This window comes from Colossoma macropomum, unplaced genomic scaffold, assembly GCF_904425465.1.
Source record: "Colossoma macropomum unplaced genomic scaffold, Colossoma_macropomum, whole genome shotgun sequence".
NCBI classification, from domain to species: domain Eukaryota; kingdom Metazoa; phylum Chordata; class Actinopteri; order Characiformes; family Serrasalmidae; genus Colossoma; species Colossoma macropomum.
This window is the reverse complement of record NW_023494801.1, coordinates 2,503,639-2,516,715: the sequence shown is the minus strand read 5'-3', so window position 1 is coordinate 2,516,715 and position 13,077 is coordinate 2,503,639. Positions and strand designations below refer to the sequence as shown.

The 13,077-nt window shown below is 40.5% G+C and overlaps 1 protein-coding gene across 1 annotated transcript in view; it reads right to left on the bottom strand.

Annotated features, from left to right (window-relative positions):
• clcn7 (chloride channel 7) overlaps positions 1–13,077 on the bottom strand; it is a 44,781-nt gene that overhangs the window by 30,100 nt on the left and 1,604 nt on the right. Inside the window, exons 2-5 of the mRNA XM_036589797.1 lie at positions 11,518–11,592; positions 2,372–2,437; positions 1,460–1,525; positions 1,174–1,306 (exon numbers count right to left, since the gene is read on the bottom strand). Of these exons, the coding sequence (XP_036445690.1) occupies positions 1,174–1,306; positions 1,460–1,525; positions 2,372–2,437; positions 11,518–11,592 (340 nt within the window). The remainder of the gene's footprint in view (positions 1–1,173; positions 1,307–1,459; positions 1,526–2,371; positions 2,438–11,517; positions 11,593–13,077) is intronic.

The window sequence follows — 13,077 nt, the reverse complement described above, 5'->3', positions numbered from 1 at the left end:
CCTACCCCTTGTTTTCAAGCGTCACCTTGCACCTTGAGTCTAACTCAGTTCCAAGGGGTAGTGGTTGAAATCTTCCCTACGAAAAACGGGACCCTCAAATAAAAAAAGAGCATTACTTCATTAACAGGTTACGGATATGAAGCTGAAGTCAGCTATTCACCGGCTTCTTCTTCAAATTTTCTTGTTCCACCTTAAAATCAGTTCCACTGGAACGGGAAATTTGCCCAGCTAGCTACCGAGACATCAGCATACTAGTAGTGATTTTTTACGCTTGTTATGAAGAAAAGGACTACAATACATTGAAATGACATTAAGCTAAAATAAGACAATGGTCATTATAATTTTAATGGAAAAAATACTCACATTTGAGGGTTTATTTGGGCCCAATCCCATTTTGCCCCAATGACTTAGCCCTTAGTCATCTGTTTTGCGCATTCACGACTAGGGTTAGGGTGTCCCGATTCTCGTTGAGATAGAGGGGTAGGGTGAAGTGTTGGGGCTACATGACCCTCCAAACAGAGGTCTTTCAGAGACACTCCAAACAGAGTTATGAGAAAAAAAGAAAAACCGGCAAGATGGAGAACAAGAGACCAAAGAAACACACAAATGTGAGAATTTTCTCCATTAAAAAATTACGATGACCACTGTATGTTGTTTCAGTGTATTATGGTTCTTTTCTTCATAACAAGCATAAAAAAAAATCGCTAATAGCATGCTAATGTCTCGGTAGCCAGCTAGCTAACTTACCCGTTCCACCTTAAATAGTCCAGCAGTTCTGATGCCTGAAGCAGAATGTAACTGCTGCACCATTTAAGGTGGAACGGGAAAATTCGGACAAGAATCTGGTGAATATCTGACTTCATCTTCATATCAGGGATAAGGGGTAAAAAGAAGAAATGGGACTGGGCCTCAGTCTCTTCCGCAGCCATCTTTTTCTTTTTTCCCCTCATAACACTCTATTTGGTGTGCCTCTAAAAAGACTCTGTTTGGGGGGGGCATGTAGCCCTAACACTTCATCTTACCCCTCTATCTCAACAAGAATCAGAACAGCCTACCCCTAGGTGTAAACACGCAAAACGGAGGGGTAGGGGCGAAGGGTGAAATGGGACTGAGCCTTTATATCTGGCAGCGCATTATGGACCGATACAGACAGCACTTGGAAAGTAAGGATACTCTTCTTGACTACATCATACTTCACTCCAGCCAGCTGCTCCACCACGATGTCAATGAAGCAAGCTATGAGTCCAGTCAGGACTCCAATGAGACCACAAATGACCCAGCGACTGATCTCCAGACATCTAAAGCTCTGCAGGGTTCAATCACACATTCAGTCAGGCAAAAGCCACACACATACAGAGAAATGGAAAATGAGTGAAACCTCTCCGATTCAGCCACGTGCTCCGAAGCGTGAAATAACCTAATACCGCTCCTTAATCCTTTGTACTGGCACTTGGCTCACCATGTGACTCATGCGCCTTTCCTCCTCCAGAAATAGATGATTCTCAATGTTGTCGTAGTCCAGACTCTGAAATGAAGGCATTATGAACAGCAAGAGATTAATGCAATGATTGCTTTACTCCATTCAGCTTATATTATTACATTTTAATAGCATTATTAAGTAAGGGCACAAACTAATGAGGGGTGACTGCAATCAACTTGATCTAATGCACTGAAACAGGTTTCAGTTGACTGTGCTTTTGGTCTCATCTTCCCATAGCAACATCATGTATAAATGTTGACGGCAGTCAGACGGATATTTCCCAAATTTCACCCTAAAAACTATTTTTTAACATAAAAGTAACTTTTGAAGCTTTTTTCAATTTTATGTTCATCTCCTCTTGGTGGATGTAATATCGCACTGTTTTGAAGCAGATAAACAGCTCACAGTGAGAACTAGCAAGGCTACAGTGGTGGGTGGGGGAGTGGGGTTTAGTTTATGACACTGTTACAACTAAGACCCCCAAAGTGAACAATCAATTTCCCCTGATATATACTTAAGACACTTTTTGGAGATTTTTCTTCACAGATTCAATGAAAATCTACTACAGCTATCATGTAAATGTATCATGTACTATAGACGTCATGTAAATAAATATGTCGATTTCATTGTGCTGATATTTGCGCCTCTGCTCAACTGTGACTAACATGAATCCTGTTGAGGAAATTTTAGAAAATGCACAGATTTTCCGTCTGTACACGCTTTTCCACAGGAACTAAGGATCATTCACGGCTTAATCAAAGTCAGCCTGCAGAGTCGGTGTGACGTGGTTTACAGACTGAGAGGGGGAAGCTTCAGAATCTCAAAGCATTCCGAGCCAGAGCTACACTGAGACCCTGTGGCCTCAGGGTCATGTCATCTTAAGTGAATTACCTCATATTTGAGCGAGAGCAGCTTCTCGTTGTGCGGGATCTCCTTCGGTTTGCTTCTCACAGTGTCCTGCACATGAACAAGAGGATATCAGAGGGTCCGAGACATGGAAAGGGCATCCATTAAACATATTTAGCAACATACAGCTGCACAATATACAACCCCATTCCCAAAAAAAGTTGCAATGCTGTGCAGAATGTAAATAGAAATAGAGTGCAGTGATGTGCAAATCATGTAAACCATTATTTTTAAAGGAAAATAGTACAAATACAACACCCCAAATGTTGAAACTGAGAAAATTGTTTTTTGAAAAATATATGCCTATTTTGAATTTCATTCCAACAACATGTTCCAAAAAAGTTGGAAAGTTTAAACAACACTCTGTAAGTGTTTGGGAACTGAGGAGACACTGCTGTAGTTTTGAAAGTGAAATGTTTCACATTTTTCAAATGTTGATTCGTGGGACCACAGGACACTTTTCCACTTCACCTTAGTTCATTTTCAATGAGTTCAGGCCCAGAGAAGGTGGCAGTGTTTCTGGATCCTGTTTATATATGGCTTCTTCTTTGCATTTTAGTTTTAACTTGCATTTGTGGATGCAGCAACGAACTGAGTTCACAGACAGTGGTTTTCAGAAGTGTTTCTGAGCCCATGCAGTGATTTCCACTACAGAATCATGTCTGTTTTTAATGCAGTGCTGCCTGAGGGCCCAAAGATCACGGCCAGCAAATACTGGTTTTTGGCCTCGTCCCTCACATACAGAGATTTTTCCAGATTCTCTGAATCTTTTAATGATATTATGTACTGTAGATGATGAAAAGCAGAAGTTCTTTGCTGTTTTACATTGAGAAACGTTATTCTTGAATTGTTGCACTATTTGATGGTGCAGTCTTCACAGAGTGGTGAACCCCTCCTCATCTTTACTTCTGAAAGACTCCGCCTCTCTGAGATGCTCTTTATACCCAATCATGTTACTGACCTGTTGCCAATTAACCACCAGGTGTTTTTTTTAGCATTACACAAATTTACCAGCCTTTTGTTGCCCCCATCCCAACTTTTTTGGAACATGCTGTTTGCATCAAATTCAAAATTCAACAAGACAAACGAGTATCGAAATATTCAAGCTTTCAAGCCGGCTTGGTTCAAATTCTGGACTGGTGGTTGGCTGACAGTGATGGTGATGATTCTGGATGACTGAAGATGAAAGGGTTCTTGAGATTATTGGAGAATGTGCTGTGGATGGAGCTAAACAGAACCTTTTTGAAAAGAGTTCTATATAGCACTCAAAAAGGTTCTTCTACTGTTACGAAGTCTATATAGCACCCCTTTCAAAAAGGTTCTATATAGAACCATCTACAGCACATGCTCACCTTGTCAACTCTTACAGCCTGAGACAAGTGTGAGGCTATCAGGAGGTTAAAAATACATTTAAGAACTTAATATTTTAAGAATTAACAACACTTTTTCTTAGAATTATTCTTACGAAAATAGTTAAAAAGAAGTTCTTCGAAGAATTACAATTTCTCTTAACTTTTCTTAAGAATTGAGTTAAGAAAAACAAATTTAAGATTTTCTTTCTTAAGACACTTTCGTGAATTCGGCCCCTGGTTGTGAACTCACTCTAGTTTGGACGACACTTTGAAAATGTAAACAAAATTTTACAATTGACGTATAACGGTTTCAGTCCCACTTTTATGTTATACTGTAAATCTCACTATGTGGCAATATACACATATATATACATAACATTATGACCACCTCCTTGTTTCTACGCTCATTGTCCATTTTATCAGCTCCACTTACTATATAGGTGCACTTTGTAGTTCTACAGTTACAGACTGTAGTCCATCTGTTTCTCTGCATACTTTGTTAGCCCCCTTTTACCCTGTTCTTCTGTGGTCAGGACCCCCATGGACCCTCACAGAGCAGGTACTATTTGGGTGGTGGATCATTCTCAGCACTGCAGTAACACTGACGTGGTGGTGGTCTGTTAGTGTGTGTTGCGCTGGTCTGAGTGGATCAGACACAGCAGTGCTGCTGGAGTTTTTAAACACCTCAGTGTCACTGCTGGACTGAGAATAGTCCACCAACCAAAAATATCCAGCCAACAGCGTCCTGTGACCACTGATGAAGGACTAGAGGATGACCAACACAAACTGTGCAGCAGCAGATGAGCTATCGTCTCTGACTTTACATCTACAAGGTGGATCGACAAGGTAGGAGTGTCTAATAGAGTGGACAGTGAGTGGACACAGTGTTTAAAAACTCCAGCAGCACTGCTGTGTTTGATCCACTCAGACCAGCGCAACACACACTAACAGACCACCACCACGTCAGTGTTACTGCAGTGCTGAGAATGATCCACCACCCAAATAGTACCTGCTCTGTGAGGGTCCATGGGGGTCCTGACCACTGAAGAACAGGGTAAAAGGGGGCTAACAAAGTATCAGAGAAACAGATGGACTACAGTCTGTAACTGTAGAACTACAAAGTGCACCTATATAGTAAGTGGAGCTGATAAAATGGACAATGAGTGTAGAAACAAGGAGGTGGTCAGAATGCTATGCCTGAACAGTGTAATCTTCCGTATCGCGCAGCCCTGTGGTCACCCAAAATAGCAGTGTATTCACGAATGAATCAGGTGTAATAATGGCACTAGTTAAGGAAAACATGCATCATAAACAGTGAGTTACTAAAACTCACCATGAAGTCTTTGAATCATAGGGTTTTTTTTGCTACTGGAGTGGAAATTTCTCTGCACCTCAGCAAAGACCACTTGTGCCAATCACCAGCCTAGATTTTGGAATTGGCACGCGTACAAAATCATACAAAAGCTTCATAATCTGCCTGCACATGCAACAGAGCTTACTTCCTTGGCTGAGGCCTGTATTTCAAAACTGTGTGCTCATTGTTCCACATCTCAGCACTGTGAATAGTTCATACTCCTACAGACGGGTGTCAAATTAAAGGAAAACCCCTCAAAAAACAGAGTGCAGGTGTGCTGCATGACTGCATGGGCAAATTTCACCTACGCATTTTAACCCATCTGTGCAGTGAAACACCACATACACACTAGTGAAGACACACACTAGGGGCAGTGAGCACACCTGCCCGGAGTGGTGGGCAGCTCTATCCACAGCGCTGGGGAGCAGTTGAGGGTTAGGTGCCTTACTCAAAGGCACTGCAGTCAGGTACTGTCGGCTCAGGGGATCGAACCAGCGACCTTCCGGTCACAAGGCTGGTTCCCTAACCTCCAGCCCTGTTAACTGTTAATTAAACAATTAACATCTTACCATGAACTGCAGCGTGTCTAAACATGCTGAGGAGGCCCAGAGCTTCAGTTACAAAGAGTGTTTCAATAGTGACTGAAGTGACCTCTGCATTTAGACCTGCTGGAAATTGTGGGGGAAAGAGCACACTCAGTGTCCGAACGCAAAATATCAGGAAGAACAGCACATTCCTCAGGTGACTGACCACATCAGAGAGGGATGTGAGCAAGAACAGTCTGTCCAGAACTACACAGAGAGGGATATTATAGCGGAGCTATAATCAATAAAACAACCTTTATTTAACCTCAGAGAACATTGAGGGTGACCCTCATTTACAACGTTGCCGAGTTGAAACAGGAAAAAAGGGATTGATGATGTGAAAGAACAAATCAAATAATGAAAGTAAATTTAATAAAAATGACTCAAATCAGGTAAGTATGAAAAAATTAATATAAAACAATAATTAAAGCGTAACTGAAACATAAAAGTTAATAAAATCAAAAGAAGATAAATAAAACAAAAATGAATTAAAATGACTGAAAATATAATAAAAATAATTAAAAACAAGAATAAGAATATGAATAATAATAAATAAATGGGGGGAAATAAATTACTAAAATAATGAAAATAAGACAATAATAGTGAAAATCAAGTAGAACAGTTGCATGCAGAGTGGAGGTGGTTATAAAGTTAAGGCTGGGCAATATCGTCTTCCTGGAATTACAAGGTTCTACCTGCGTTCTGAGCAGTTCTAAAGCTCAATATCGCAAAGATTTTGCATTCTGAACAGCAAAACTGACACGTGGAACATGCCTCTACATACATGAAAATGACAGACACCCTAAACGTACTCTAAATGTACGATATCAAAATCGTATCAGGTTTGTAAGTGAGATTTTTGGAACAGGTCCAATGCAGACAGAACCTTCTAATCCTGAGAACTCACTTTCTGCTTGGAATTGTAAGGTTCAATCTGACAAAACATGAAATGAAGCAACGATTTTCAAGGAACACAAACAGTTTATACTCATAATTTGTTTCAAAACATAAAATAAGAGAATCTACATTATCAGAAAGTTAAATTTAATGCTTTCTATGACATTTTTATTACTTTTTACTTCTTGTTTTAGAACAAAGCCTCCTTTTCCTTGCACTGCAGATTCAGTATAAAGGTCAGTGCTAAAGGTTCTGTGCGTTGGTCAGTTTTAGGTTGAAACCATTACTTTAAGTTTCCTTTAGGTTACATAGAAACCAGCTACTGTAATAAACTGTCCCAAGAGGTCAGTGTAGCTGGTCAGTCTAAAGGCTTTAAAAGAGTTCTATATAGCACTCAAAAAGGTTCTTCTACCGTTACGAAAGTCTACCTTGTTATATGTATAGAAGAACCCTTTCGGGTGCTATATAGCACCCCTTTCAAAAAGGTTCTATACAGAACCATCTACAGCACATGCTCACCTTGTCAACTGAGGTTTGGTTTTATATCAGAAATGGGACTCTAATGATCCACAGTGTCTTATTTTAGGAGAAAGAAGAAAAAGAGAAGATGGATGAATGAATGAAATGAATGTTTATGTTGTAATTAAGACCCATCAGTTCAAATGTTCACTATTTAAATACCTTTAAGGCTTAATATTTATACAATTTAAGATAATAAGGCTTTTTAAAGAGCTGTACGAAGAAGAGTTTCAGCAACAGGTTTTCATGTTTTATAAAGTTTTATAAACTTTTCCCGCAGTCCCTGAGCAGAATGAAGAATGATGAAGAAGCAGAACCTGATTGGTCCTCTTGTGTGTATTAGAAGCGCTGACTGGATCGCAGATAGAACCTTATAGAACCAAGTTAGAGTTTGACTTTAGAGATAGAACCTTTTTGTTTTCTAGATAAAGAGTCAAAAATGCATAGAAGTTAAAAAAAACACCTCACATAACGTTAAGATGTTATCACAGCATAAGAATATGGGAATAACTCAATTTTGCCAAAAATGTCGGACCTTAATAAGACAATATTCATCACTACTGTGATAAATTATGTCACAAAATACTTCAAAAAACTTACCAACTGTGTGTTTTGGATTTAGTGAAGCGCACTGTGTGAAATATTCAATACAAATCACTGTATTCGTAGGTTTTTGATTTTTATTTTATTATTTATTGTGACAAATCGCATCATGAAAAACCCTTAAAGTATCGCAATATTACACTTTTGCCATATCGCCCAGCTCCAACTGCAGCACATAAACCCCTCAAAGACAAACTGATCTGATAGGTCTGTGGGATAAAAAGGATCAGCATTGGTCTACAGAGATGTGGAAAAGGGAGAAGGGTCTGGCTGCAGACAGGCACTCTCAGCCTGACACGCACCGCCAGCTTACTGATGACGTCAGTGCCGCTTTGCCACCACAGTGTTTTTTATCTGTTTTATGAGGGAAAACAGCGAAACATGAACTGCTGGGCAACAAGAGCTACACTGAACGTATATTCACGTTATCATACTGATAATAAGGTAATTAAATATGGAAATAAAATTCCATCTATCAATCTACCACCACGATAAGACATGAATGTTGGGTTTATTCGCAGAAAAAAGGCTGCTGAAACTCATGAAAGCCAGGCTGAAGACGATCAGAACCGGTTATCAAAAACTGATATTGATTAAAATAGAACTTTAAGGATTCTAGAAGGTCGTGACAACGTACAGTCAATGTAGTACCGATTACTTTCACTGTCTCGTCAACGTCGTCACAACCTCCTAGAAAGTTGTCAGACGACGTTGTCACAACTTTATGAGTAATTATATTTCAACATTGTGACAATGTAGAAAAGCACCAAGCAGACGATGCTGTGGGCACCAAAACAGGACGTTGCCACAACGTAGCTGTGTTTGCAGGCCTGATGGTTTTGCTTCCTAATGGGAATTGGCTTGATGGTTGCCATTAGAGGCCATTAGGAAACGATCAAATGTAACTGAAATCAGTCAAAACACCAGATTAAACGGTGTTCTTTTAATGACTTTTTCAACAGGGAGGTACAAATAATGTAACTCTCTCGCTGTGTTATGGATGAAAAATGGATTAAGTGATGATTTCGCTAAGAAGCAGCAGCCAAAAGTTACCGTGCTGTTGTGCGACTTCTGCCGTTGTGGCAGAGAGTGCATGCGCACGTGACGTCACTGGGGCTGAGAGTGCATCTGGCTTGGAGTGCATGTCTGCAGCCAGACTCTATTGGGAAAAAGAGTGATACAGTCTGATGAATCACCCTGAAACATATTCTCCAGCAGCCAGTTGCACCAGCTGAACATAAGTTCGATCGTAAGTTAGACTGTAAAGTCTATCCTAAACCTCACGTTGAGAGTCGTTAGTTTAAAACTAGCGACACACAGAATTTCGGTCGCACCCCAGACACTTACGGTGCATCTTAACTAGGAGTGCGTAAAGTGATCGTAGACCAAAACACTGTCGCACACAATGACGTTTTCACTCCGCAGCCAATCAGGAAACATTACAGGCAGTGAAATCGCTCACGTTTCTTTCTTTCCATGCTAGATTGACTTCGCTTAAGGCGTGTCATATTAGCTCAAATTCAAAAAGAGACTGTTTTACAACAAAGCGGTGTTTTCAAAGCGTCCGTCTCTTGTATGTGTGTTTATTCTGTTCTACTGTTTGGAATTTTTCCAATGTTCGAACTGGGCTCTCGAGCACAATACAGGGTGATTCAAAGAGATTCTCCGATTTCAAAGCGGCATATTTTTACAACCGTGAGGTGCCTAGGAACCAACCACAATCCAATTGAAAGAGGGGGTCATAGAGTTTCTGACTGTCAGTGGAAGATGGCTCCCTTCAGTCTGAGAGGAGATGAGACCCCTGAGCAGAAAGCGTTCTGCGTTCTCCACTTCAATAAGAGTGAATCCGTCATAACTGTGCAGCGTGATTTTCGTGGACAGTCAAGCTCCAGCAGCTCAGAGCGTTCGGCGTTGGTTCCACAACACTGGATGATCTCCGAAAGTGACACCCACGCTCTATGGCGTTGATGCTGTCTGTACAGCTGGAGGAGGTTCATACTGAGACCTTGTAAAATTACATAATAAACTTTATGCTCATTTAAACCATTTACAGTTCACTGCATTGATCTGTAATGATTTACAAGGGAAATAAATCATTTTGAAATCACATTAATCTTTTTGAATCATCCTGTATATTAACGGCACTTCATCAATGAACGGTTGGTAACATTAGCAAGCTGTGGCTAATGTAATTGCTATTTGATTCTGCTGAATAACAAAAAGGTAATGTTAGTTATGTTTGTTATATTTTAAAAAGGTCCACGTCACAAACAACCTGAGCACTGATGCAGTTATTTCTCTGCACGAAGTTTGGCTTGTGTACTTGAACAGAGTCACCCACCTATTCTGGAACAACCCTGTAGAAAACTGTAATCTATCCTGCAGAACTGGTCGCTGACGCAAACTGGGACATATTGTGTTTTCTTGCAAGTTTCCCATCAATAAAATCAATCAGCCATTTTAACTGTTTTTAAGGCAGAACTTTCATCGACTACAAGGTACGTGTAAATTTTAAGTTATAACTTAAAGCTACGTTGAAACCATGTTACTTGGTGCAACCGGTTAAATTCTAGTGGCTCGTGAAATTGAAAGTAGCTGCAGTTTACGTTCAAACTATGCTAGGATTGGACTTACATTCAGCTGGTTCAGCTGGATGCAGAAGTGGGAGAGTGATTGTGCACGTACACCAGCCCTGAATGACTGACCAATGGGCTCTGTTTTGCTGTGAGGGGGTGGCAGTTTGCTTGTCCCCTTAAGGCCTCAGCGTACTTCTTGCGAAACAAAATTCTCGAGGATCGTGCGACGCCGAAAGCACCTTAGTGAGCTTAAAAGCTCGCATACTTTCTGCGGTTTCGTGTTGCCTGTCGCGGATGCTCCATGTGACGCTATGACATTTTAGGATAAGTTGGAAAACAATTATTTCGCAATTCTAACTATGGCGACATTTGAGTTCAGAATACCGCCACCATTTAAGGTGGAACGGGAAAATTCGAACAGGAAGCTGGTGAATAGAAAGCCAACTTCAGCCTCGTCCTCTTATGAACCTACATATAAGATAACCTGTATGTTTTGTTGCTTAGTACTAGTCAGTACTACCGAATAACAGACTTAATATCTTACATTTAGGAGACATTCACTGTTTATTTAACAAATATGCACTTCACAGTGAAATATTAGTGTGTCTGCCGAAGCCAAAGCTCCTCAAACTTGTCCATCTTTGTTTCACTGCACGCCTCTTTTGTACTGACCAATCACAGGCTTTGCGTAGCATCTTCGCCCGCTGGGTTCGCCCAGCTGCCATGTGCGCGACAAGGCGAACGAAGCCTCCGCGCGACGTCTGCGGTTGTTCGATTTCTCTGCAATTACGTCACATTGTTCGCTGAAGCCAGGCGAACGTTATCTCCACAAGAAGTCTGCTGACGCCTTTAGAGATAGGGGTAAAATCAATACAAAGCTATTCCTGACTCTTCCAGGACGACGATACTCCAATCCACAGGTCACAAGGGCTCACCGAATGGTCTGATGAGTATTAAAATTGATGTAAATCACATGCTATGACCTTCACAGCCACCAGATCTCCACCCAGATGAACACCTGTGGGAGACTGTGGACCGCACTCTTCACTGCCAACATCAAAACACCAACTGAGGGGATATCTTTTGGAGGAACAGGTTTCCCTCCAGTACAGTTTCAGAAACTTGTAGAATCTGTTCTGCTGGTTTGCGGTAACCCAACACCTCACTAAGACACTCTGTGTTGTTTTTTTTCCTTTAATTTGTCACCCATCTGTTTATAAAGAGTGAGAAAGGAACCGGAGCTTACCTCTTCTGGCGTAATGTCCTCATCGAGGTCCACGGTGCTCAGCCTGCCAATGTGGAACATGCCCCCACTGGACAACTACGGACCAATCACATAACAGGTTAGGCACTTCTTACGGCTTCTCTCTTTCTCTTTCTCTTCTAACTTGCATGCATTAAGCTAAGTAAACACTAATTTGCATGTTACACAAGCACACAAACATGCAAGTCATATCAAAAGTGACTTTTGTAACTGGTGGAATCAGAAGTCACTTCTGTAAAGTGGGAAAATGAGAAGTTGGGATTTTCTTTCCTTCCATGATTACAAAATATCATCAGCTTTAAAGACCGGAACGTGGTGCATATTAGAACAATGTAATCTGTATGGAAGATCACCAGGTCTAAAAACACATTAAAACAAAACAGGTCATAAAAGCAGACTTAAAATCACAACTGTTCACAGTGGTGGTGATGGGAACCAGACGTCCACCTCTAAAAGCTCCCTCGCAGAAAGTTACTACATGAAATTTTTATGAATTCCCTGCCTGATGACTGAGTTTTATGATAGTTTTGAGAAGGTTGAGTGGTTAAAACTCCATTCATGGTGGAGGGATACATGCAGGGTGTTGAGAGCCAAAATAGTCCCCAAAGAAAACGTATTATTTCAGATTTTCCACTGTTTTCCATCATCAACATTCCATATAGACTCAGAAGACTCGTGTAGGTTCACTGGTGGTTTTGGATAGTAAATAAAAGGCCTATATTGGTGTTGTAGTCATGGCAACCCCTGGTTCCTATCACCACCACTGTAAAGACATCTGAACCATTTCACACCAAACCTCTCTGAATGGCTCTGATTACATCTTAACACTGAGTTACCAAACTATCCAAGACTCTCTTCATCAACACGATCTCTGATCTCCGATCTCCATCTAGAACCATCTATTTACGCTCTACAGTTTAACTCAAATCAGATCTAACAGAGCTGACGGACTTCATTAAAGAAGACAAGAACTTTAGAACTTTCGAGAGAAACGCTGGAAATAAACTAGTAGGACGGTGACCTAGATCTCCAGCTGTTTACGCTATCTTAATTATTAGTAACATTAAAAAGTGTTCTAGCTAACAGAGTAACTCTACCATGCCACCCAACACCAGCTAAACCAAAGTAATTTTTAAGTGTTCTAGCTAACAGAGCAATGATTCCATTCAACCCAGCTATATTAACATAGTAATATGTACGTGTTCTAGCTAGTAGACTATTATTTATGTATTCTAGCTAGCTAATTAATAACTCTTCCATGCAACCCAGCTCCAGTAAAACTAACAATAATATTTGTGTTCTAGCTAACAGTGAAACACTTCTATGCCTCCTAGCCTCAGCTAAACAGAGCAATATTTAAGTGTTCTAGCTAACAGAGCAACAATTCCATTCAACCCAACTATGCTAATAGAGTAATATTTGTGTTCTAGTTAATAGAGTATTAAATTATTCTAGCTACCTGAATAACACTTCCACGTAACCCAGCTCCAGCTAACAGACAAATAAGTGTTCTAGCTAACAGAGTAACTAGGTTAACTGAAT